This window comes from Felis catus, chromosome A1 (genome assembly GCF_018350175.1).
Source record: "Felis catus isolate Fca126 chromosome A1, F.catus_Fca126_mat1.0, whole genome shotgun sequence".
Taxonomy (NCBI): Eukaryota; Metazoa; Chordata; class Mammalia; order Carnivora; family Felidae; genus Felis; species Felis catus.
Genome location: NC_058368.1, coordinates 37330978 through 37357865, shown reverse-complemented (window position 1 = coordinate 37357865; position 26888 = coordinate 37330978). Strand labels below are relative to the sequence as shown.

At 39.1% G+C, this 26888-nt stretch overlaps 1 protein-coding gene and 1 long non-coding RNA gene across 2 annotated transcripts in view; one reads left to right on the top strand and one right to left on the bottom strand.

Annotated features, from left to right (window-relative positions):
* The first annotated feature begins 61 nt into the window (after positions 1-61).
* On the top strand, positions 62-5733 carry PCDH20 (protocadherin 20). The gene is made up of 2 exons (XM_003980439.5): positions 62-421; positions 1459-5733. The coding sequence occupies exons 1-2, from the start codon at positions 290-292 to the stop codon at positions 4183-4185; spliced, it is 2859 nt and encodes a 952-aa protein (XP_003980488.2). The 5' UTR covers positions 62-289; the 3' UTR covers positions 4186-5733.
* A 6024-nt stretch (positions 5734-11757) lies between these two features.
* Positions 11758-26888, bottom strand: part of LOC123384380 — a 58330-nt gene continuing 43199 nt past the window's right edge. The window contains exon 3 of the long non-coding RNA XR_006595408.1: positions 11758-16173. This is a non-coding gene — a long non-coding RNA (uncharacterized LOC123384380). The remainder of the gene's footprint in view (positions 16174-26888) is intronic.

Below are 26888 nucleotides of genomic sequence, written 5' to 3'. Positions count from 1 at the left end.
TGGTGGGCACGCGCTCCGGGGCCAGACCGGGTGGCGCCACGTCGCAGTCTTGAGAGGCAAGTCCCCCCGTTCCGGCTCCTCCGGCGGGGTCCGGACTCACCCACGTCCTGGGAAGGAAACCATGACCGTGCCCTTCAGCCCCGCGCCTTCCCGCCTCCCTTTCGCCCCCATCCTTAATTGACGAGCCAGTGACTATTGGCTGAAGTTCCCCAGCGATTTGCATGAACAGAGAGGGAGTGTCTTCTGCCGCCCTCCCGTCAGGAGCGCGCTGACTGCAGCCTCCCTGGGAATGCGCGGCCGAGGGAATGCGCGCAGCTCGCGGGCCCTGGCAGTGAGCTGGCGCCCGGCGACCTGGCACCCGCGCCTGGATATGGGGCGTCTAAGTCGTCCCAGGAGCAGCACCAGCCACAGAAGCCTGCCGGTAAGGGTTGGGGTCCAGACAAGTTGCGGTGCTGTGAGGCAGTTCCTACTCCTTGACGGTTTTTCGAACCTTTTACCTTAATCCAAACTTCACGGGAAGGTTGGGGGAGGGAAAGGGAGTTTGGGATAAGGTGTCTTCATTTTAGCAAGGAATCGGCTAGTCCTTGGGTCGGGAGAGGAAGTTTCTGAAATAGGAATGTAGGCAGATGAGGTGGGGGGAGGGGGTTATCGGCTTGAGACACAGGGGTGCGGAGATTGTGTCCTGCTGCCGGCACCTGCTAGCACTGGCCGCTGTAATTGACAAATTGTTTTTGCGTAAGCATTTTCCGCCTTTCCTACTCTTCCCTTAGGGGAGGGGGATTAGTGAGGGCTTAATAGTAGGTGGAGATCCAGGTCCTTTCGGTCTGATAGATGAGAGCTAAAATGAAAACCACTTCTCTGACCCAAAGTGTTTATTTAATTGGGGGGGGGGGGGTCCGAAGGAAACGTGTCACTATGTTTCCCGTATTATTATTGATATTGTTGTTGGCAGCGGTGGTCTCACAAAAAGGGATGTAGCACATTTCGCGTTCCGGGGACCTTAGTGGTAGAAACATTTCAATGGGAAATAAATTGATGAATCGCCCATCATCGCTCATTCCTCTCCACTACCAACCTTCTCCCTCTCCATAGCCTACCCTGGTGGTTTCCCTGCGGCGTTGCGCAGTCCCTGAGCGGAGTCCTCTCCACTCGGCCGCGTGTTTCCAGGGATGCTTTATGGCTTGGGATTCCGATTATTAACTCAATGAGGGTGCTGATGGGGAGCGGGGGAAAGGGGGGGGGTTGCAGAAACTGAACAGAAACATTAAGTTTTGGCGACAATGTTGCCCCAAAGATCTCCTTTACAGCAAGTTTCCTCTCCATCCCTCTCCGACTAGAGGGTTTGCCTTTGGGAACGGGGATGGGGGCAAATATGACCCCGTGACACTGGTTTCTGACTCCAATCTCCGTGTTCCCGCGTGTGTGTAACGAGCCTTCTCCCCTCCCCCCCACTTTCAGCATCTCTTTCTGTTTTTCCTCTTCGTGGGACCCTTCAACTGCCTCGCAAGTTACAGCCGGGCCACGGAGCTTCTGTACAGCCTGAACGAGGGACTGCCGGCGGGGGTGCTCATCGGCAGCCTGGCCGAGGACCTGCGGCTGGTGCCCCGAGCCGCCGGGAGGCAGAACCAGCTGCCGCAGCTGCCTGAGCGCACCCTGGCTGAGCGGAGCCCCCCTCTCTCCTTCAGCCTGGCTTCCCGGGGACTGAGTGGCCAGTACGTGACCCTAGACAACCGCTCCGGGGAGCTGCACACTTCTGACCAGGAGATCGACCGGGAGGCCCTGTGTCTAGAAGGAGGTGGAGGAGGTGCCTGGGGCGGCAGCATTTCCATCTCCTCCTCTCCTTCCTCTGACTCTTGTCTTTTGCTTCTGGACGTACTGGTCCTGCCTCAGGAGTACTTTCGGTTTGTGAAGGTGAAAATCGCAATCCGGGACATTAATGACAATGCCCCACAGTTCCCCGTTTCCCAAATCTCAGTTTGGGTGCCAGAAAACGCACCTGTAAACACCCGGCTGGCCATAGAGCACCCTGCCATGGACCCAGATATAGGCACGAATGGGGTGCAGACCTACCGTTTGCTGGACTACCATCGCATGTTCACCCTGGATGTGGAGGAGAATGAGAATGGGGAGCGCACTCCCTATCTAATTGTCATGGGACTACTGGACAGGGAGACCCAGGACCAGTATGTGAGCATCATCATAGCAGAGGATGGTGGGTCCCCACCACTGCTGGGCAGCGCCACCCTCACCATTGGCATAACTGACATTAATGACAATTGCCCTCTCTTCGCAGACTCACAAATCAATGTCACTGTGTTTGGGAATGCTACAGTGGGCACACCGGTTGCAGCTGTCCAGGCTGTGGATAGAGACTTGGGAACCAATGCTCAGATCACTTACTCGTACAGCCAGAAAGTTCCACAGGCATCCAAGGATTTATTCCATCTGGATGAAACCACCGGAGTCATTAAACTTTTCAGTAAGATCGGGGGGAGTGTTCTGCAAACGCACAAGCTCACCATCCTTGCCAACGGGCCAGGTTGCATCCCCGCTGTGACCACGGCCCTGGTGACCATTATCAAAGTCATTTTCAGACCACCTGAAATTGTGCCTCGTTATATAGCAAATGAGGTGGATGGTATTGTTTACCTGAAAGAACTGGAGCCTATTAACACTCCAATTGCATTCTTCACCATAAGAGATCCAGAAGGTAAATACAAGGTGAACTGCTACCTGGACGGTGAAGGGCCATTTCGGTTATCACCTTACAAACCATACAGTAACGAATATTTGCTGGAAACCACAAAACTTATGGACTATGAGCTACAGCAGTTCTACGAAATAGCTGTGGTGGCCTGGAACTCTGAGGGATTTCATGTCAAAAAAATTATTAAAGTGCAACTTTTAGATGACAATGACAATGCCCCTATTTTCCTGCAACCCTTGCTGGAACTAACTATTGAAGAAAACAACGCACCCAATGCCTTTTTGACTAAGCTCTATGCTACAGATGCTGACAGTGGAGAGAGAGGCCAGGTTTCCTATTTTCTGGGACCTGATGCCCCATCGTATTTTTCCTTAGACAGTGTCACAGGAATTCTGACAGTTTCTACTCAGCTGGACCGAGAAGAGAAAGAAAAGTACAGGTACACAGTCAGAGCTGTTGACTCTGGGAAGCCACCCAGAGAATCAGTAGCCACTGTGGCTCTCACGGTGTTGGATAAAAATGACAACAGCCCTAGGTTCATCAACAAGGACTTCAGCTTTTTTGTGCCAGAAAACTTTCCAGGATATGGTGAAATTGGGGTAATTAGTGTAACAGATGCTGATGCTGGACGAAATGGATGGGTCGCCCTCTCGGTGGTGAACCAGAGTGATATTTTTGTCATAGACACAGGAAAGGGCATGCTGAGAGCCAAAGTCTCTTTGGACAGAGAGCAGCAGAGCTCCTATACTTTGTGGGTCGAAGCTGTTGACGGGGGCGAGCCTGCCCTCTCTTCAACTGCAAAAATCACAATTCTCCTTCTAGATATCAATGACAACCCTCCTCTTGTTCTGTTCCCTCAATCTAACATGTCCTACCTGTTGGTACTGCCTTCTACTCTGCCCGGCTCCCCAGTCACAGAGGTCTATGCTGTTGACAAAGACACGGGCATGAACGCTGTCATAGCTTACAGCATCATAGGAAGAAGAGGTCCTAGGCCCGAGTCCTTTAGGATTGACCCCAAAACCGGCAACATTACTTTGGAAGAGGCATTGCTGCAGACAGATTATGGACTCCATCGTTTACTGGTGAAAGTGAGCGATCATGGTTATCCCGAACCTCTCCACTCCACGGTCATGGTGAATCTATTTGTCAACGACACTGTCAGTAACGAGAGCTACATTGAGAGTCTTTTAAGAAAGGAACCAGAAATTAACATAGAGGAGAAAGAACCACAGATCTCCATAGAACCAACTCACAGGAAAGTCGAGTCTGTGTCCTGTGTGCCTACCTTAGTAGCTCTGTCTGTAATAAGCTTGGGTTCTATCACACTTGTAACAGGGATGGGCATATACATCTGTTTAAGGAGAGGGAAAAAGCATCACAGGGAAGACGAAAATTTGGAAGTACAAATTCCACTCAAAGGAAAAATCGACTTGCATATGAGAGAGAGGAAACCAGTGGCTATTTCTAATATTTGACATTTCATTGTGGAATAACCCAGAGATGTTTTCACTGACTTGGGGTAGTCTCATCACCTAAACAAGAGTGTGTAGATGGCAGTTCCAATGGAGGACAACTAATTTATAACTTGTACTATATTGTAAATAAGCTGTTTACAGGTTTTTAAATTCAAAATCAGAGGTTATAAAATGTGTACAGCATTTTCTAATGAAAATTAGTACTAACAGCTATAGAGAACTGTTATAAAAAAAAAAAAAAAAGCTTGGACATGATTTGCAGCTTTCATTCACCAAGCAGATTGGTAGAACCTGGGAATAAGGTAAGAAAATGGTACATTGCATTTTTTTTTTTGTCTAAAAAGTCCTTTAGCCACAAGAGGGCATCAACTACTCCTTTGCAGGGAACAGTTTTGAGGTATTGTACATGACAGTTGTTGTACATGAAATTAATGAAAGAGTATATTTTAAATATATTGTTTTTAACATTTAAGAAATATGACATTGAAATAAATTGAATTTCACTGCACTTAAATGTATGATAAGAAAGAAAAGAAATGCATTTGTAAACAGAATGTTTATTACCTCACAAGTACATCTTGTATAGTTTGAAAGAGAAGGCATTAACAAAGAAGCGCAATTCCTCTTTAGCAAGGGTGAAAACATGGCCACGTGTTAAGGATTTGACCTGCTGAAGAGTATTTCACTTTCCATGTACTCAGATTGCTTTCTGTTTGCTTTACCACTGCACTTGCTATTACTACAGGGGAAATGTATATATTCTCCCTTCCAAACATTGTAACTGGAAATTGTGTCCAAGGAAAACAGCCAGGAGCAAAGAAATGTTTCAATCTTTAGTTGCTTTGTAGGTGTTCACGACATTTTGGTGCTTTGACAACTTGTCAGGTATACTTTATGCTTGGGTTATATATTAGGTTTTTATGTTCTTGGACTCATTTATCACATGAGTAAGTAAAAATCATATTAAAACGGAATTATTCTAGATGCTAGTGAGCACTACTGGTTGTTTTAGTTGGGCCCCTTATATAAAAGTTAAACTTCTTTTTTTGTTGTCGTTTAGGTTTGTTGGCCACCATTTCTGGCTTCCTTCCTTTGGCTTTGGATTAGGTCCAAGAGTTTATTTGTAAGCCCAGCAGCAGATTGCTTTGATAACTTAGCTTTTACTGAATCCTTTGCAATGAAGCAGGCTGGTTCCTCGGTGATTGATCTCTTTCACTTCATTGTGTGAGCTGGGAATTTTATTTTATAGGAGAGCTATATAGCAAAATATCTGTGTAAACAAGGAATGTGTTAGCTTAAGCTGGACCATTCTACTTTTTGGCATCATGTGTCTGTACTGTACCAAACGTGTTTATATGTCTGCAAATTAAAGGTATATATTTTCATAATTTCTTTCTCATTTTTACCATTTTATATTTGAACACAGGCTTGTACTTTCACTGAAGTGCCTGTTATTGGCATTTGTTTGCTTTTAGAGATAAATGTGGGTACAGTATAAATATTCTGTTTGCTAGAGTTTATATTAAACTAATTCATTACTCAATTAAACATTGGGTAAAGCATTGAATATGTGTGTGTGTGTGTGTATGTATGTGTATGTGTGTGTGTATATGTGTGTGTGTGTATATGTGTGTGTGTATATATGTATATATACATATATATATATAAAATAGAGGGTATGCCTATATGTTTCACAGAAGTTCACATGAGAATATATACCCACGCATGTGCACATGCATATTAATTTTTGATTTAGTATCAGCTATAAACATTCATCTTACTACATACTTACAACAAATCCTCTGTTAGCTGTGTTACAATAGCTTTCAATACATTTTAAAAATACATTGCAAAAAAAAACTGAATGCAAACACCCAAGATCTTTTGAATTTGTATTAACTCATTTTTCTTGTTTTCTTCAGTTTGACAATTTGAATAAGTATAGGAGGCAGTACTGTTTGTTAACAAAAAAAAAAGGAAATATATTTTTATTGAAAATTCCTTTTGTATGAGAGGCACCTGAGCTAAGAAACTAAGATCATTTAACCCCCAAAACTTTTCATTCCTAACAGATCTATAGCAATGGAGGAATCCACCCTCTACCATTTTTATACCTTATTTCTCTTTTTTAAAGGAAGGAACTATGTATGAAACAAGTGGTGATATTAATTTTTAAAAATCCTCCAGAGTGCAGTGGGGTCAACAGGAGTATAAGTAACAAAATATTTTATTTATTTCTAAATTTGAAGACCGTTTTTGTGTTTCGGGGTATAGACTTCGTCTCTAGCATGAGAGATGCCTGTAACATTAATAAAAAGACATATTTCTGAATAACGTCTTGTGCCAGGATTTCCTTTACAAAACCATCTCCTTCACATTAAAAATATTTGTAACAAGGAAAGTTAAAGCAAATTAAGCTCAAAGATAAAAGCCCCTTTTTACTAACACCTTGTGCTAGCACAGTTGCCAAAATGTATGCTAATCATGTCAATGTTGCTAGTTGAGCTGGCACAAAAATAAATGTTCCATTCATTAAAAACCCTAATATCCATTTAACAGTTTGAGAACCAGTGAGTCCTCTTTGCCCAATTTAACGAAGAAGAGATTGCTCTGATCTTTGCACTGCCAAATCCATTCTTAGACTACTGAGAAAATTGTTCATTAATTTGGATTGGGAAACTTAAAACCAACGTAGCAATTTCAGCTACAGGGGAAAAAACAATTTCCGTTACTTGAATCTTTAGAGTCATTCCCTGACCCTATTAAAAAAAAAAAAAAAAGTTTTCCTGGCAGTAACACTTCTATCAATGGTGGTTACAAAGGAAGGAAGAAAAAATAGATTCTTCTTTTAAAATAATTTTGTAGTATGAGTGTATTAAAAACAAAATCCAAATCCTTTGTATTTTGGGTGTTCTGCATGTGTTTTATGAAAACAACAAGCATGATCTTGCTATGAAATTATACCACCGAAGCCGTATTAGACACAGTATGAAGTTGCCTTGATTTCAGTAAGATAGTTCATAAGGCTTCTAATTCGTACTCCCAGAAAATGTTTCAGTTAACAACCATAAAAGGAGGAACTGTATGCAATCCTCTCCTGAGTCTATGGAGACTCGGGTTCCAATCTCTCCTCGAAGCAGGGAAGATTCTGTGGGGTCCTGACCTTTGAAAGACAATGGAGAATGTGAGGAAAGACAGTACTGAACATGTGGCGCTTTTTGACTCAATATTGGGCAGCCTCAGCTCACAGAGGCCAGATAAATAGATATCTGAGCCTTCCCTTCCGTCTAAAGTAGTTTCACACTCACTCCAAGAATGCAGCCAATTGCTGCAAAATACCATTTTGCTGACTTGTGCAATCTCTACCTAGCAGTGTGCCTTTACAGTGTGAGTTGTAAATAGATATTTATTAAAATGTAGAAAATTGGCAGTCATGCAAATAGGCTTAAAGCAGGAAAAACATGAATTAAAAAAATTGGTAACGCCTGAGGAGAGTTAGACCTGAGGAAAAAGACCCACTGTAATGTCTTTTCTAGTTGCTTCTGTATCTGATAAGAAAAAATCATACATGTTTTTCAGATCAATATATACATATGTACACACATGTGCATACATATATGCACACAGTCCATAATAATTTTTCAAATGTCAGTCATTGTACAAAGTTGTTTTTAAAATGGTAGCATTTTTTTCTCCGATAAACCCCCAGATTGGGAATGTATTCCTTTAAGGGTGTAGGACAAAACTGGATGAACTTTTAAGACTTAGCCCACTAATGTCAAAAGGTAAGAATACTGCAATGATTAAAAAAAAAATCAGGCATTCATTCCATTTATATTTTAGTTCTTTCATTTCATTTTATTTCAATCCAAGATAGTTAACATATAGTGTAATAATGATTTCAGGAATAGAATTTAGTGATTCATCACTTACATACAACACCCACTGCTCATCACAACAAGTGCTCTCTTTAATGCCCATCACCCATGCAGCCCATCCCCCCACCTAACACCCCTCTAGCAACCTTCAGTCTTATGGTTTGCCTCCTTCTCTGTTTATATCTTATTTTTCCTTCTCTTCCCCTATGTTCATCTGTTTTGTTTCTTAAATTCCACATGTGAGTGAAATCATATGATATTTGCCTTTCCCAGATTTATTTCACTTAGCATAATACATTCTACTTCCATCCATGTTGTTGCAAATGGCAAGATTTAATTCTTCTTAATTGCCAAGTAATATTCCGTATACCATATCTTCTTTACCCATTCATCAGTCACTGGGCATTTGGGCTCTTTCCACAATTGGGCTATTGCGATAGCACTGCTATAAACATCGGGGTGCATGTGCCCCTTCAAATCAGCAATTTTGTATCCTTTGGATAAATAACTAGTAGTGCAATTGCTGGGTCGTAGGGCAGTTCTATTTTTAATTTTTTGAGGAACCTCCATACTGTTCTCCAAAGTGGCTATACCAGTTTGCATTCTCACCAGCCGTGTAAATGGGTTCCCCTTTCTCTGCATCCTTGCCAACATCTGTTGCTTCCTGAGTTGTTCACTTTAGCCATTCCGACAGGTGTGAGGTGATATCTCATTGTGCTTTTAATTACTAGGGATTTAACTGAGAACAAGACAGAGTCTTCGACCCTTGATAACTTTAGATTACAATGCAGAAGCCCATTAAGAAACCAATCAATCCCAAAACAACGTGTGGGATAAATGCCTACCCCCAGGATGCCAAATGGACAGCACCTACCCCAATCTTAGAAAGTACTGGCTTCCCAAAGGAGGCAGGTTTCTAATTTGGAGCTTCTCAAAGGAGGTGATATCTAATTTAAAACTGTAGCCAGGGGAAGTTGGCAGAAACAGAGAGAAGGGTATTCAAGGAAGAGGGAATAATGTACAGGCACACAGGCAAAAGTGAGCATGTCATGATTGAAGACTTCTAGTATTTGTGGTTGAAGGGATGAAGAGAATCAACCCTGAGCTTGGAGCTGTCGGTGTACCGCAGGTAATGAAGGGGGCCTCTGTGTCACACTTGGAGCTTGCAATTTGATCCCAAAGGTATCTTTGGGTATCCCAAAGGGAACTTCGAAGATTTTGGTCCAGGAATTTATGTTTTAAAAAGATCATCTTGGGGCACCTGGGTGACTCGGTCGGTTAAGCATCCAACTATTGGTTTTGGCTCCGGACATGATGTCACAGTTTTGTGAGTTCAAGCCCCACATCAGGCTGTGTTCTGACAATGCAGAGCCTGCTTGGGATTCTCTCTCTGTGCCCCTTCTCCTCTTGTGTGCACTCTCTCTCTCTCTCTCTCTCAAAATACATAAATAAATTTTATAAAAAGATCATTTGGCCATGTATAAAGCTTGTGTTGAAGAAGATTCTAGAGACTCACTACAAGAGGTACTGACAATTTAAGGGAAAGATCAGGCCTTCAATCAGGGAATATAAAAGAGATATTCTATAGTATGGAATACAGCCGGTAAGTAATTTATAGCTGATAAAGCTATAAACTAAAGCTATAAACTTGTGATACCAATAGAAATGGAAATACACATGTGAGAGACCAGAAAATTCACAATTTTCATAATTGGTTTTCAGGCCTATTTTACAAATTTGAAAAGGAGAGGGAACTCATTCACTAACCATTAAATGAGCAATGAAAGCATTGGAGCTATAACCCCCTTTCTAATGTTGGGTTTTATGACACAGATGGAATTATAAAGGCACTAATATACCCAGTTTATTTCGTATTGATTACTGTCAATTCTATTCAATTTAACAAACATCGTGGGCCCATGTGGTAGATATCCCAACAAGAAGCTGACCTCATGACGAATATTTTATCTATTTGCTTGTAGTTGCCCTAAACATCTCCAGAGGTGGAAGAGTCATATTAAAAATTTATGGAAAAAGACAACAAAATGTCAAATGGACAAATAAGATGCAAATATAATTTCATGTGTTGTGTGCGTATCAAGAAACAGTGAAATGTCTCTTGCAGGCAATTCTGAACAAGATCCAGAAACCATGAGCCTGTGAAATGGGTACCTAGGGTGAAGAAGTACATAGGTCTTGAGGTTTAACATCATTTTTGGATGAAAGAAGTCATATAACATATCTTATGCCTCAGTTTATCTTGTGTAAGTGATTAATTTACTAGTATCTAGTGCTCACTGGTGGGAGTTTCAAACTGGCTCAATAAACACAGAGCAGATGTTAAAACAGTATTGTATGCAGTCCTAGATTCAAGAAAAGTCACTGTCCTCTCTTCCAAAAAGTTGTCCTCCTAAGACTCGTCGGCATGGAAATTATGAACTTGCTCTATCTCATAGTGAAATTTTGAAAATAAATGAATTTGTGTAAAATATTTCACACAAGTGAAGTGCTCCTCAAAAAGTAACTATTATTACTGCTATTGGAATTAACTAATGTGTTGTGAAGTTGTCTTAGCAGTTTGTCCACTCATTCTTCCATTGGATTCATTGAATCAGCATTTTTATTTTACAACAAAAATCCATAAAACTGATAGTGTTTTAGATTGAAGGCCCATACGCTCAAAGCAATCTAATATACTTATCCATTTCTGAAGCCCTCTGACTTTTTTTCCCCTTTTATCTTACAGTGAGTTCATATGTTCTTTTTCATTTGGAAATCTCATGAGGGACCAGGGCTTTGATTTAAATGGTCAGACCATGGAACTTTAGAGATACTTTCGTTCAACCCTCTGATTTTACAGTTGAAAAAATTAAGACATAGAATATCAAGAAAAAAATTTTGACAACTTAAGGAGTTAGAAGAAAAACCAGAAATCATGAATGTAAAAAATATTCAAAATCCTATTTAGAAAAGTAGTTACTTTCTTTTTCTTCAACTATTGCCCTTAAAACATGTACTTCAATTTTACCTTCATCAGAAAGTTTAACCAAAGTGTTATACTTACAGAGACAATACCAAAAGTAAAAAAATAAAACAACAACAACAACAACAAAAAACAAAAAACAGAACAAAAAAATTCTCTGAGATGAAATCTCATCTAACAATGAGGTCAATCAAAACTAATTATTCATTTGAATTATTAAGAATAATGCATCTTCCCTGCATGCACTAGGTGAAAAAATAGATACAAGTTTAAAGATAAAGTTATTAACATTAAAATTTTTTTAAAAAGATAAAGTTACTCCTCATAAAGAGAAAAATATAGAAAGTTATAAAATTATATATCTGACAAATGTAATATTTGCAAGAAAATAGTAAGAAAACATAAAACGTTAAGAGGTTAGAGAATAGAGAAGAATAATCAAGGACAATTTTATGAGCCCTACAGAAATACAGAAGGAATACAATTTATTTAAAATATGGGAATAAATGTTTACTTATGCAAAATTCCTGTATATATTATAGAAAATGTAAGTCCAAGTGTGGATACAAGGGATATGACTGATTTAAAAATTTTTTTTAACGTTTATTTGTTTTTGAGACAGAAAGACAGAGCATGAATGGGGGAAGGTCAGAGAGAGAGGGAGACACAGAATCTGAAAGAGGCTCCAGGCTCTGAGCTGTCAGCACAGAGCCCGACGCAGGGCTCAAACTCACAGACCGCGAGATCACGACCTGAGCTGAAGTCAGACACCCAACCGACTGAGCCACCCAGCCACCCCGGGATATGACTGATTGTAAAACGAAGATGACCAGGCTTACATATATAGTAAGGTAAACGAGGGTAAACCCAGAATGGCTGAATGTTAAGAACTCATTAAATCACAAAGTTTACAACCTCAACGGAACTTTGTATTATTGTCCTTCTCCTTACAGTTTTGGAGACAATTTCCTGAAGCTTCAACAAAGATAAAAACTATTATCATTAACTATTTATTTACTAGACACATTTAATAAACATGACTAGGCCATGCCTAATACATGCAAGACATTGTGCTAGGCACAATGGAAAGTTTTCTTCCATCTTCAAAAAGATTACTCCCCTGTTTGGGGAAACTAATATAAACCACACAAATATAGAAATGAATATGCTGCTTCTCCCATCTACTCCTCACCTGTTCCTCTTACGTGTGTACCTCTATCAGAGACACAAGGGTCATGATAGCAGATCAAAGTGCTACCCAGAGATATGTAGTATATACTGGAAGCTAATGAGGAAACTATCAAAATTACTGGGGGAATATCATCTTTGCAATATATACGAATTAGTAAATAGGAATTGAGTGTTTTCTGTGGATAGAATGAGCAAACTGACTTTACAACATATATTTCTTTTCCTCATTTTGAAAATTGGAATTCCCTGACTCTCAAAGGAAACTGTCACTTAAAACATTAAAGGAATAAATTCACTAGGCACTGTAAACCACTTACTCCCCTCAGAAAGATCATAAATTTGTATTTCAGAATAATTAAAACATAAATATGATATTCATGGACTCTACATATGTACAAGCAACCCTGCCTCTATATTTCACAAACAGCCCTGATTTCTATTTTGCAAATCGACTTTAAGTCATTGCAAAGTCATGGTTTTGTGTTAATAAACTTTCTTAAGGTGCCATCTTGGCAATGTGAGGTCTTGATTTAATAGGAGCGTAAAATGTACTTTCGGAATGGTTATGTAAACCTTTCAAATAATACTATGGAACGGTAATTTTCAAAGTTATGAGATATGGCAAAATGGATGATGAGATGATATTTTAATTTTAATGTATAAAAAAGTACTGCACATACATTCTGAATTCTCTACTTCATTATGAAGAAGGGAAGGTAACTCTAGAAAATTCATGGGGAAAAAAACATTGTACGTTAAAGGTAGAGTGTGATGAGCAGGGGAAAAAAAAATTAAGTGAACAATTTTGAAATTCTAAAAAATTAAATAGCTTAAAAGGTTTTTTTTTTCCTTTTGAAAAGCATCATCCACCTAACTTCCCTCCTCACACACAGCCCCACTGCCTTATTAACTTGGGAAACCAGTTTCCTTCACATTTTTTGTAGTTGTTATAAAATCCTAAACATTTTTGAAGTCCAGATGAGTGTGGGCAATGCTGACCATAAACCAGGTGCTAAAAACACTGTTGCTTTGAGACAGCTTTCGATTTATGATCCTTTCATGTTCCAACAGTAAAAAAAAAAATTCATTTTATTTACAGAATTTTGTGTAAATAGCAGTTAACATTCAATGCAAGGAGAGGAATTTCAATAACAGGTATTTAGCTTATCTTTAAAATGCTTACACTGAGTCATCTAAGCATTCAAATTTAGCAAAGCCAACTATCCTGCATATGTCTGATCTCTCCATCTAGTCCACAAAAGACTTCATCCTACAAAAAGCACTATAGAACATACCATCTTCTCCATCTCATTTACAGATGTATTTAGCAATTTAGCATGCAGATTTCTGTGAAGAATTACTGAGTAGAAGTTGCCTGGTAAGATTCTTTGAAATAAGAGATTTAATACAATTTAAGTGAATCAAATGAATTTCTTTTTTGTGCTTTATGCTTGACTCAGGACACACAGTTGGAAGGGTCATAACATACCAACATTCGCAATCAAACTGTTTGGTGGGGATTGTCAATTAGCCCAATTGGAGATGATTTCCAAAAGGCCTTAGAAATGAAGGTGCATATTGGAAGATGTAAAATATCTATGAAAAGTTACAAAATATCTGTCTCATTGAGCCAGGAGGAATCTTCAGACATCAATGTTTTCTTCCCCTTTGAGCTTCCTTGATCCTACTCAAGCATCCTATTGGTGTTTCATAAGGAAAGCTCAGTATCTCAGAATCCATCTCTTAGCCTATCTGCAGGGAAAATAGTGCCCCAAAGATGTCCATGCCTTACTTCAGGGAAATTGGAATATGTTATGTAACATGGCAAAAGGTGTTTGCATATGTAATTGACATTATAGCCCTTAAAATAGGGAGATACCCAGACTTAAGGAAATAGACTCCTAATGCACAGTCAGCAAGAAAACGGGACTTCAGTCCTATAACAATACAGAACTGAATTCACAAACAATCTGAATGAGCTTAGAAGTGCACTCATCCACAGAGCTTCCAGAAAGCAGTACAACCCTGCTGATACCTTCATTGCTGCATTGTAAACCACCCAGGAGAGGACCAGCTGAGCTGCTCGGTACTCAGACTTCTAAGGAGGGGAAGAAGAGTTAATAAATGGGTGTTATTTTAAGCTGCTAATTTTGTGGTAATCTGTTAAAGCAATAATTGAAAACTATGACAGTATCCTGAAAAATATATTACATATCCATTAAAGGCCGAGCTTGGTTGACTCGTTATAACCAAATCCTTTTGAATTTTGGGCAACTTTTACAATAGATGTTCACATTTTTCTTTACAAGAGTGTTAAGTTCATATCTAATTACAATTTGCTAAGTGAAGAAAAAAAACAAATCTTAGAATAATCCACATAAATGTATACAGAACATAAAATCATGTATTGTGAATCTACTGTGTTCCAGGCAGTGTAACCATGCCAGTTAAACTCTGTGTTCACTTTATTTTTACTAGGTCACAGAAATAAACAGAAAACCAGAGGTATTTTTATTTCCATAAAGGATTTTCTCGGTTGACTAAAGCTGGAATAACAGTGCTGAATTGCTGAATTCATCTCAGACTCAATTTGGGATGAGATGAACGGAATGGCTGATATTTGTAATTGAGATATACCACAGGTAGATGTGTTATGATTGCATATGTAAAAGGTTGCTATGATTTAAAAAAAAAGATGCATGTTAAAATGTATCTTTCTTTTGTTACTGCAGACAAAGGAGCCTTTCCAATGGGGAAGTCTCTCCAATCCATGGATCATTTGAAGTGATTTGTAATCTTTAATTCTTTGAAAATAAGCACTTTGGGGAATTTTTCTTTTTAAACACATTCTTACTCTACTTTTCTACCAACTCCACTTCCCATTCAAAAGCTACTGTAAAATAAATTCACTGTAGAAGATGAAGTTCATTAGAATCATTGATTTAGTATACACTGACTTTTATTGGGCATTTATTATTGGCATAACCAATACATAATAGCCCAATAGGACCAGATTATAGAATACATTTTGTGCTGGTAAAATGCTATAATTTTTCAGTGCAGTCAAATATTTTGGATTCATATCAGAACTCCTGTGACTGAAAGGTTAAAATACAAAGTCCTATTATTCCTCAATTGGCAAAAATTTCTCTTTCTTAAACGTGTACATTTCTCTTTCACTTTGTATGTCAGCCATTTTTGATGATTATAGGCATTTTGTTCTAAATTCTAACCTAAGAAAAAAGTGGGGACAATGGTTCAAGTACATTTGAAATTCAAACATTGAAACATTTTTAAATATATTACAAGAATAGAATTTTCATAGTTAAGAAAAAAGAATTGGGGTGGAGACACGGGATTTTTTTTCATTTTTTTAGTTTGTCTTTAAATTCCAGTTAGTTAACATATAGTGTATTATTAGTTTCCGTAGTAGAACTTTGTGATTCATCACATACAACACCCAGTGCTCATGACAAGTGCGGTCCTAATACCCATCACCCATTTACTCCATCTCTGTGCCCACCTCCCCTCCATCGATCCTCAGTTTGTTCTATATAATTAATATTCTGTTTTGTGGTTCACCTGTGGAGACACCACAAAGGGATCTTCTTCTGTGATCATTTAGAATACATTTTTGTAAGAAACTGGGGTGATCACTTCTGGGGCTAAATATCTCATTTCTAAATGTTGCCCAATTCTAAGCTATACTTTCATACACCAAAAGGAACAGGTCTTTCTTAACATCTGTCTAACGCACTAGGTTGTGGAACAGTTTATACTAGGGTTAATCACTTAGGAAACACAGTTAGAATATGCAGAAGCTACAGCACTGCTGTGTCACATGGAGATGCCAAGCCTGGCCTTTTCTTCTCTTCTGGAGGTTTGGCCATTGGGTAAACATGAGCCAAGTACCGATGATGGTACTTCTTGAAGACCCTGGAAGAGATCAGTGCATGCAGATGTATGTTCCAGCATTCCTGCTCAGGCTTGGGTTGGGATGGGAAGGTTTTCAAACTTGTCAGAAAACCTATGACATTGCAGTCTCTTCCCTGAATGCTTTTTAACAGTCCTTGTCACGGAACACTGACATGAATGGGGTTTGAAGTAACCGGTGCCCAGAAAAGGGCTAAGTAGCTAGCTACAGAGCTCTTCCAGTCATGTAGCTGAGAAGTGTTGTTTGGAGCCTTGCCACTTGATGTGTGGCACACAGATCAGCAGTAGCAGAATCTGGTTGCTCATGGGACATGGAGAATCTAGGACCCACCCCAGATCTATTAAACCAGAATCTGTATTTAATAAGATCCTCAGTCAATTTGCATGTACATTAAAGGTTGATAAAAATGTGTTTGGATCACTGGCTCTTAAGCTTGTCTGCATGTCGAAATAACCCAGGTAGTTAAACACACACACACACACACACACACACACACACACACACACACCACCAACAACAACAAACACCTGATACCTAGGTCCCACCTATTGACTTTCTGATTCAATGACTTTGGGGTGTAGGAGGGTAATCAAGATTTTTTAAAAGCTCCCCAAGTGATTTGAATATGAAACGAAGTTTGAGAATCACCAGGTTTGAATTCCGTTATTTCTGTAATTTGCCATTGTTACTTCATATTCTAACGTCCAGCCTATTAGGGATTCATTTCATCACTGGCATCCCCTCCAAACTTGCTATAAAATAGGACACAATTTCCAACAATACTTAAAGATGAAACTCATAAATTAGCGTGAGTCAGGACTTTTTTCATCAGAATGTTGTTATCATCGTCATCATCAAAAGCAGACACCATTCACTAGAAAGGTATATAGCATGTCTATTCATCCCTTCTGGAAAGTTTAGTCTGGGACAGTTATTGAAATATAAGCCTGATGTGCACAGCGACTTTGTCTTAAAAATAAAAGGCTGCCAGAGCACCTGGGTGGCTCAGTGGGTTAAGTGTCTGACTTATGCTCAGGTCATGATCTCAGGGTTCATGTGTTCGAGCCCCGCGTTGGGCTCTGTGCTTATAGCTTGGAACCTGGAGCCTGCTTCGGATTCTGTGTCTCCCTTTCTCTCTGCTCCTCCCCTGCTCGTGCTCTGTTTCTGTCTCTCTGTCTCCCTGTCTCTCTCAAAGATAAATAAACACTAAAAAAGTTTTTTTATTTAAATAAAAAAAATAAAAAGCTGTAGCTCTAAAACCTAATAATGTCTTCTACATAGTAGAGGCTTATACAAATATTCATGGAATGAATGAAAGCACAAATGGCAGGTAGTCCTAACACACAAATTGGAATCATTATGCACTTTAGAAGAAAACTGTTATATCTTGACTATAAAAGGCAATTTAGCAGAGACTTAGAGCTAAACCTGGGAGTGCTACTCTAAGGAAGTTCTGCAGTGAGAACAGGTATGATCTACCCCATCATCATATAGATCTTATGTTCTAATTCATGCAAAAATGAGGGAGTGGGTAACAGAAGTATCATGTATGGCCACTGGGGCAAATATGTAATTATTCAGGAGGTTGTCTTCTCCATTATCTGGAAACCCTATTTCAACCACCAATACGAGAAGTGTTTAGTAAGGAAGAACGATGGAAGAAAAGGATTGAAAATATATTTTAGGCATGAAAATATGAAGGAGACAAAAACAGGATTAGTATAGATTTTAACTAGTAGGAATGAAAAAGGTGCTGATGTCAATATCACTATTTATCCTCCCATTTTATGTACTTGTATAAAATTATATATATATTTTTTTTGAGAGAAAGAGAGCAAATGAGCAAGGGAGGGGCAGAGAGAAAAAATAGAGAGAGCGAATCCCAAGAAGGCTCTGAGCTGTCAGCACAGAGCCAGATGAGGGGCTCAAACTCACCAACCGCGAGACCATGACCTGAGCAGAAATCAAGAGTCAGAAGCTTAACCAACTGAGCCACCCAGGTGCCCCTATCCTCCCATTTTACATGACTGAAAAGAAATAGAAAACTACTGCCTAGCTCCATGAAGAAAGAAAGAACTGGCAACATTCAACAAGGTAAAAAACATGGTGTTTATATCCTGGATTTTCCAACAACTGGTTTAAAATCTTAGGGAAATTTCATAAGTATCTTTGAGCCTCATTTTCTCCAAATGCACACAACAAGATGACCCTGGGGTTGTTCTGAGCATTGGAGATAATGCATGCAAGTGGGGAACACTATGCCTTGTACATGGCAGTCAATGGTTTACTTCTCTTTCACATGCCCCACCTTATTTAAAGTATGACACATCAAGGGCATAGAAATTTCCAAGGCCGATTTTTGAATCCTCAGGGCCTAGCACTAAATATTTGTTAAATGGAAAAATAATAATAATAATTAAAAAAAGACGGTGGGTATTATTCTGAGTTTCAGTTGCTTTGAATGGGGGGTGGGAGGGAAACCCATGAAGACATGTGAAAATTGATTTATAAATTAATTTATTAAAAATTCTCATTACGTATCTAGCATGTGGCACATACAGAGATGCTTTTCAAATGTGCTATTGGAACTACGCTTTGGAGCTCAGGGTTTAGTTAAGGACACCGAAAATAAAACTGCAATTTAATGAGATAAATGTCTTAATAGGGGATGCATAAAGCCAGGAGAATCATTTGAAGCATTCAGTCTACAGTATTTTGTATGCAGCTGGCTTCAGTTTCAAAATTATTAATAATCTCAAGGCTGAGTACATTTCAGCGAGTGTCCACATACACTGTTACAGCAGAACAAGCAGCAAAGGCAAGCTGAAAGGTTTGGGGACTGTGGGCTACACAGGCATCATCTGCTCCTTAGTTTACAGACTTTTCTTCCTTTTTCCTGCCTCCTGCTTCCTAATTGCATCCAAATGGTTCTCTCATTTGTTTTCCTGGCCCTTCCATCTGAGACATGATGCCAGTAATATATGCCATCTTCATTTGGCTCCTTTCTTTCTAGTCTACACTGCCACCCTATTGTTTTGGTGAAAATGCTGGATTCATCAATTCCTTTTCACACCTGTCATACTGCTGGAGGTGGACACACTGATACGTTTATGATTAAAAACTAAGTTGCCAAACAGTAAAAGTGCTAAGACAACCATCTCTCTCGCTCTTTACTAACCAAACCGCAAATGGACACAGAAGGGAACTATTAGATCCCGCTTTGCGAAAATACACACAAAAACTTCTCTTCTAATCGAATTGTATTATCATATTGACAATTACAAAGCTACGTAATTTCAAGGAGTCGATGCTGGAAAATTCAAACAGGTAGACTTCTGATGCAAGTAAAAACTGGGATTTATTTTATGGAAGGCTATTGGTCAGTTATGTATACACCGCAAAATGTGCATTTTTTCCCTTTGCGCTTGGTACAGAGCTTCAAACTTGTGTGTGCCGATTTACTTTTTGCAGGGCTTAACAGTAATGAAAAAACATATATTTGCATCAACATAAAATGGGTGATATAAATTATGACACATAGTAAAGACAACATATGTCTGAATCATGAAAAACACCATAAAATTTTTTTGTTTCCCTGAATTATCTCTAAAAGTACTAGAGTTACCCTGTTTTTCTTACATATGAATTATCACACTCCTGACAAAGGCTCCCCATTCAGCTAGAACAGGGTTTCTTAACCTGGTACGTGTATAACTGAAATATGGGTAGAAAATACACATTTTGTGACCAGGAATATGGGGACGAGTTTAGCTTAGCACTGCTGGGAGCTATTTTGATTTCTCCGTGGTAAGATCCTGCGTGGGGATGGGGCTAACAGAGAAGGAAGGAAAAAGAGAAAAGAGGGAGGTGGGTAGAGAAGGAAAGGGAGAGAAAGACAGGAGAGGAAAACGAAACAGAAAACTAATGGCATCTTTTAAATCCTCCCATCCATCTGTGCTTGAAACCAGCCACTCTGGAGATTTTCCACTGTGTGAACAATAAATCCACTCTGCTGATTTTAGTTCTCCAAACTACTTTGAATTGTCACCCTGGTAATTAGATTTTTGAGAGACTTGACTAATATTCCATTGGAACAACTGGTTGCACTTCTCTAAACACACCAGGGTATCTATGTCTCTGCATTTTGCATATGTTGGTCCCTCAGCTTAGATGTCTTTCCTCTCTTGCCCACTTCACTTGAAAAACATCTACAATCCATTAAGTCCTCGCTCAAGTGCCATTTATTCTGGAAAGCCTGCTCTCTAGAGCTTATTTTCTTCTGCTTTCAGGGCGCTTTGCACATACCTATACCATAGCAGTGAACTGAAAATTCTTGTGGATAATTATTCTCCATGAGTTTCTTACCACCAAAATAGAAGTTTCTCAACGGAAAGAGATTTATAAAGACAAAGAGAAAAAAAATGGATTTTTTTCCAAATCAGATCAGAGATCTATCATTCAATATTGGGTTTTTAAGCCCAATCCAGAAGCTAATTCCTAACAATGGGTAAGATTTTACTCTTTTGCTGTTTTTTTTTTTTAAGAATTTCACTTGAGTCCATTTACATTACACAAGAAAAATAGTGTGTTTCTAACACGTTCAGTGTCTTTATGTTTGCTCAGAAATTCATGAGACAAAACTGTTCTCATTAGCTTCCCCTTTCCCCAGAAATTTCTAGGTCATCTTAAATTATTAATAGCCTCAGATGCTGTGGCATCTGCTATCAATGTGGGCCATGGAAATATATAGAATTAAGTAAAAAATAAATGGTGAACATCCATGGAATAATGAATAGAAGTATAATTGATTCACCTTATTTTACCGTGGCAAAACATAGGATCCTGAGTCAGAAGGCCTTGATTCGAGATCAGGTTTTACCAGCTATAGTTATGTTGGTGATACTGACCAAATTAGCTTTCAGAATATCAGTTTCTTATTCAGAAAATGTAGATAATACTACGAGGTCTAAGTGATACTAAAAGAAAAGCAGGTGGATGAAAATAATTTGTGTAGTCTCAAATGTTAGATTTGATTTAGCAGCAGAGGTCACTGTGGCCTTGACAAGAGAGGTTTCAATGCGTGATGTGAGTGAAGGCGAAATTGCAGTAGAATTCAGAGTCATCGGAAAGTAAATAGGGGCAGCCAATTCTCTTCAAGAAATTTGGCTTTGAGAGAGAGGGGAAATATAGGGCAAAGTAGAAGAAGGGTGTGTGGTTGGAGGACGTTTTCTTTACTCCTGCCTCCTGTGACAAACATTGGATGCAGTGGAATTCATATGAAAGGAGATTTAGAAGGAGAAAATCAAGAAGAATCAGTAGCTCAAGTTGAAGACAATTCAGGACAGCACGTTATCCAGAGAAGAGGTAGAGGCCAAAGATGGATGAGATTGTAGAAGTGTGTAATAAGTTGGTTGAAGAAACTTAAAGGAGTAATTACCTACTCTGTCTGTGAAGTCCAAAGAAGTAGAAAGATGAAATTATCTGTCCAGAATTAATGGCAGAGGGAGAGTCAGAAATTTGTGGACAGCGGAGGATGTTTGAAGTAACTGGGTTTGGGACAGGGAAAAGGAGCTAATTATAGAAAGAACCAGTGGATGCCTTCAACATGAATTTGCATGATTTTGTATTCTTCTAAGTCACTCTTCATGTACATGGATGCCAGTACGGAGAAAGGGGACCTATGAATCTCAACCAGGTAGATTTTGCAAGACAGGAGTGATGAAAAGGTAATGGGGTGAAGGTAATGAAGATCCTGGGAAAAGGGAGGTCAAAGTAGACGTAACATTAAAACTTAAGAAAGACATAAAAAATTCTGATGAGAGAGCTGCTGCGGAGAAAGCAGGGGACTCCATAGGTTAAGAATATATAATGGGGAGGAATTGAGTTATTTAAATTAAAGGAGTAGGTTAGAGGGTTGTGGCCAGATACGACAATGTATTTATTATTCTACAAGTGGAGCCATTCTGGCCAACTGCACGATCCAAAGTGTGATGGGGGGTGGGAATGGGGGGGGGGGGAAGGAGGCTTACTCAGTGCATGTAGGAGGGTCACTGGATATAAGGCAAAGAAATAACACAATATGCCTGGATCAATTACATGGATGATAAAGTAACCCAGAGTGTCAGGACTTAAGGGAGTAGGGGCCACTACGAGGGATATGCTGTATCTTCAGTGCATAAGTGGGAAGACAATGAACTTTGGGGTTGGCAATGACCAAGAAAAATAGTAGAGCAGGATGTAAATGGTTCTAAAACACTATTTGTGGCATGAAACAAAAAGCTTTGGTTTTTCCCCCACTGTTCCTCAGCATTTACTCATTTACTCACTGCCCCAAATGAAAAGTCACACAGGCCTTATGACTTCTCTGATGTATCCTAAATTATTTTTTTACTTAAAAATTAAAAAAACCCCACTAACTCTAAATATCAAACACTCTTTCACCCCCAAATCCCTTTCATTCATCTTCTCACTCTCAACCTTTCTATCTGCTTAAATTGAATGGAGACTGAAGGTCACATAACCAGTTTTAGGGATGCCTGGGTTGTGGCTCAGTCAGCTGAGTGTCTGACTCTTGATTTCAGTTCAGGTCATGATCCCAGGGTTGTGAAATCAAGCACCAACTTTGGGTTCTGCACTATCTAAGCCTACCTAAACTTCTCTCTCTCCCTCTCCTTCTGCCCCTCCCCTGTTCATGTGGGTTTGTGCATGCACATGCTCTCTCTCCTTCACAAATAAAAAAATACTTTAAAAAGTCACACAACCGGTTTTATCAAAACTGAAAATTCTCACCTTTGTTATCATGGTTTAAAAAGTGATGTTAATTGTATCTCATTAGATCAGTGTCCATTTTAAAATTCTAGCATATGAATTTTTTTGTGAATGCCCACGAGAGCAGTGCCCACAGGAGACTGGAGTGATGAAAGTCATTCCCAGGGTCAGAGAGTAAAGAGGATGCATGGCATCTCTTGACCCTGAGCCGCACGAGGTGTGGGGAAATAGAGAAATAGGTGGGCTTTAGGGCAGTAGCACCCTCTGAAAAAAAAAAAAAGTTTCTGCTCAGATCAGAAAAGGAAAGAAAAAAATTAGAGTATGAAATTAATAACTGAGTGTGGCAGAATACTAATCTGAGACATAAACTGTAGAATCTTTTTTCTGCTGCCCATAATCACTGAAATTCAGAGTGCAGGAGCCAGCACCATTCATTGCAACCAGTAGATGGATTCAAGCCAGGGAGAAAAGACACCACATTTTCAATGCTAGGAGCAAAAGCCTAGGATTCAGATGTGAGGGAGAAAGTCCACATGTACTGGCCAAAGAAGTTCTTCCCTAAAATCTCTGAACTAGAAAACTCAGGATTTGTAAAGAAGGAAAAAAAGTTTTTGGGGAAAAAATTTAACATGTTAGAAGCAATTTGTGTGTGTGGCCGAGGATGGGAGGTTAAAGAGGGTGTGCAGGTGATGGTGTAAAATCACTGCATCCACTTGTCAGTCTGGAATCTACCTTCCACTTTGGAGTTCAAGAGCAGGGATAACTTGCGCTTCTCTATCTGAGTTCAGTTGAGGCAGAAAGAGAAAACCTGGTGCCGGAGAGAAGAAATTTCATTATGGAAATGTGTGGCATTTGAAGGCTTCTGATGCCTAGTGATCACTCACACTGTCTGGGTCTGTAGAGTGGAGTAGAATCTGAAAGCTCTCCTTGTCTCCAAATAAGATACAGAAGGTCACTGCAAGAAACCTATTGGGGCTGACATGAGATGGCTTTCCCAGTACAGTCTGGGCCATCTCCACTGGAAATTTTGTGAAGATATAGCTCATGTATTAGTGGGTCATTGGTAGCAGAAAGCAAAATTGAAATGGAATAATATACTTTAATTCCATTCAGCTCACCATTCTTATGCCTAAGCATATGACCTCAGCTCTATTTTATATCCTGAAGAACCTAGAGATTCCTATCTCTACAAGGACCCTTTAGCAACAGGTATGCCTAGCAGGACTTATAATTTAATTAACCTCATTATGGACGGACAAGGAGAAAACCTCAGAAGTACATTTGAATCTTAACATGATTGGATTATAAACCCATATTAAACAGATATAACAAGTTTGACTGAATTTATTTTGAATTGGCAAGATTAGGTTTTCCATTATTCAATGGAAAGAAGTTTAAAATAGAAGTTAAATTGAGGTAGAAAAATACAGTTACATTTTATACACGTGAGGATATAAACAGTAAAACATGTACCTACTACAAACACAGGAGTGTTTGGGTCAGGCAAGTTAAAAAACTAGGAGACAGATGGAGCGGAACTCGGGCACAAAAGAAAGGACAATATGAGTTGAATAGATGACTGAAGAGGCTTGCATCTAGAATATAGACCATGAAAATACAAAATGGTGGGTTTAAGGTGAACAAAAGAACTCCTGATGGTCCCATGAGGAAATGGAAAATGGGAACTTGGGAGAAGAAAATACTGGAGACACTTAAGATTTACTTGCAGAATGAGTTTCACAAAGGATCAAAGTCTGTGAATATTTTTACACCAGTCTTGAAAGGTACTAACTATGTTTTGTCTGAATTTCAGAGCTTAAGGAAGAGGACCAAGGCTCAAGATCATGGGTATTTCTTTTAAAGCTCCATGGAGGATCCCAGAGTCAATAGTAAAGGGGCAGTACCATACCTCATGAATTCTAAGGGGCAAAATTTTGCACATGTATCACCTCTGAAACAGAGATGGATTTTACACTTGGAACTGGCACTGTTTCTGCTAACTTAGCGCTACACGTTATAATCAATGCTGTCTAAGTTTTCACTAAAATATGTATTACACAGGTTTTCATTGAAGAAACCATAGTTTCATATCTGGTTCCCTCTTGATTGGAATACCAAAGTAAGTCTTGGATCTTGTACTCAACTCACCTATGATCTAGTATGAAGACAATTGAATAGAAGGCTGTATGTGGCTTGGAATGCAGCTCTAAGTCAGAGTTAATTGACTGATGCACAAAACCTTGACAGCATTGAAATCTTACTTTAAATAACTTTTTTTTTATTATGAGCACTATATTTTACCCCAAATACTCTAAAATTTAGAGAGTTTTTAAAAGCATAAAATGATGAAATAATGTTACATATTTGTACATGTCATTTTACAAACTCTAGTATGAACTGTAATGATATAATGTAATTTAATAGTTACTTTTATTTTTTTATCATTTTAAAAATCCAGAATTTTGTGTCAGTTTTCAAAAGATTGTTTTCTTTTCTTAACAGAAGGAAAAAAACCACTTAGAATTTGCAGAAACTCATCAGATAATGTGAGGTGCCTTTATATAATGGTCTTTTAAAATTTAGGACTTTTGATAACTCGAGGGCAAATTGTTTTGCATGCTAAAGATTATCTACAGGCTTTTTATCCAATTAGAAAACTAAGCTAATGTTTAATACCTTTATATTAAAAACTTTAAAACCTCAGGGTACCTGGGTGGCTCAGTCAGTTAAGTGTCCAACTTTGGCTCAGGTCATGATCTCAGTTTGTGAGTTTGAGTCCCACATGGGGCTAGTCTGCTGAGGTCAGTTCAGATCCTTGTTCCTCTTCTCTCTCTGTCCCTCCCCTGCTCATGCTTCCCCTCCTCTCAAAATAAATAAATAAATGTAAGAAAATTGTATATAAAAAACTTTAGGGGCACCTGGGTAACTCAGTCAGTTAAGCCCTGACTTTGTCTCATGTCATGACTCATGGTTCACAAAGTTTGAGCCCCACGTCAGGATCTGTGCTGACAGCTCAGAGCCTGGAGCCTGTTTCTGATTCTGTGTCTCCCTCCCTCTCTGCCCCTCCCCCACTTGTGTGCGCGCTGGCTCCTGCTCAATCTCTATCAAAAATAAATAAAAATATTTGTAAAAAATTAAAAAAAAACTTAAAAAACTCAACTTTGTCCTTGGCTTTTACATTAATTTTATAAATCTTTTATTTACAGATAGGGAAATTTTAACAGTTACTTTTGAAAAGTGATTAGTCCCATTTACAAACTTAGAAGACATTAAATCCTAAAATAATGAGATAGTTTTCTTTTATCATGTTAAAAAAGTAATCTCACACTACCAATTTAGTTTCTTTTGAAGAATAAATTTTGAGTATTAGCAAATATGTTTTGACACCACATTTTTTAAAACACTATTAATACTCATTTCCGATTTTTCTTGAATATGGTGTTGAATTATTTTCAGGCATATTAATTAGGATTCTGCACTTATATTCGGAAGTAAAACTGAACACCATGGAGATTAATTTCTTCCTTTTCTTTGCGGGGGGGGGGGTTCTTCATTCACTGCATTCTTTAAAAGTTTCACAATCCAGGTATGCCCTAAAATCATGACCATCCTGTGGAACAGTTAGGCAGAACTGCACTTAGAAAAGGCTGAGTGGAAGCGTCTTGATGGCATTCAAGGAGCAGTCTCAGGAATGTTTGGCCAAAGTCTGCCATCTAAGAGTCCTGGCAGCCACAGCCATGTGTCCTGCCAACTAAGTCACTGTCCTAGAGCAGCCTGTGTGAGGCACGGCCTTGCCACAAACATGATGATGGATTTCAAAGAACAGCACCTAGAACACTTGTTCAATTATATTCTGTATAGCAGTAGGGTATCGGGTGTATTCTCATGACAACTGCAATAACTGCTTTCAAAGACTCTATATCACCTCATCTGTAATATAGGGTAGAAA

What these genes read in the sequence shown, in the direction of transcription:
- PCDH20 (XM_003980439.5), top strand. Translation starts at nt 290, where the DNA reads ATGCGCGGCCGAGGGAATGCGCGCAGCTCGCGGGCCCTGGCAGTGAGC. An exon ending in CCAGCCACAGAAGCCTGCCG is followed by an intron (nt 422 to 1,458) that starts GTAAGGGTTGGG and finishes CCCCACTTTCAG; the next exon opens with CATCTCTTTCTGTTTTTCCT.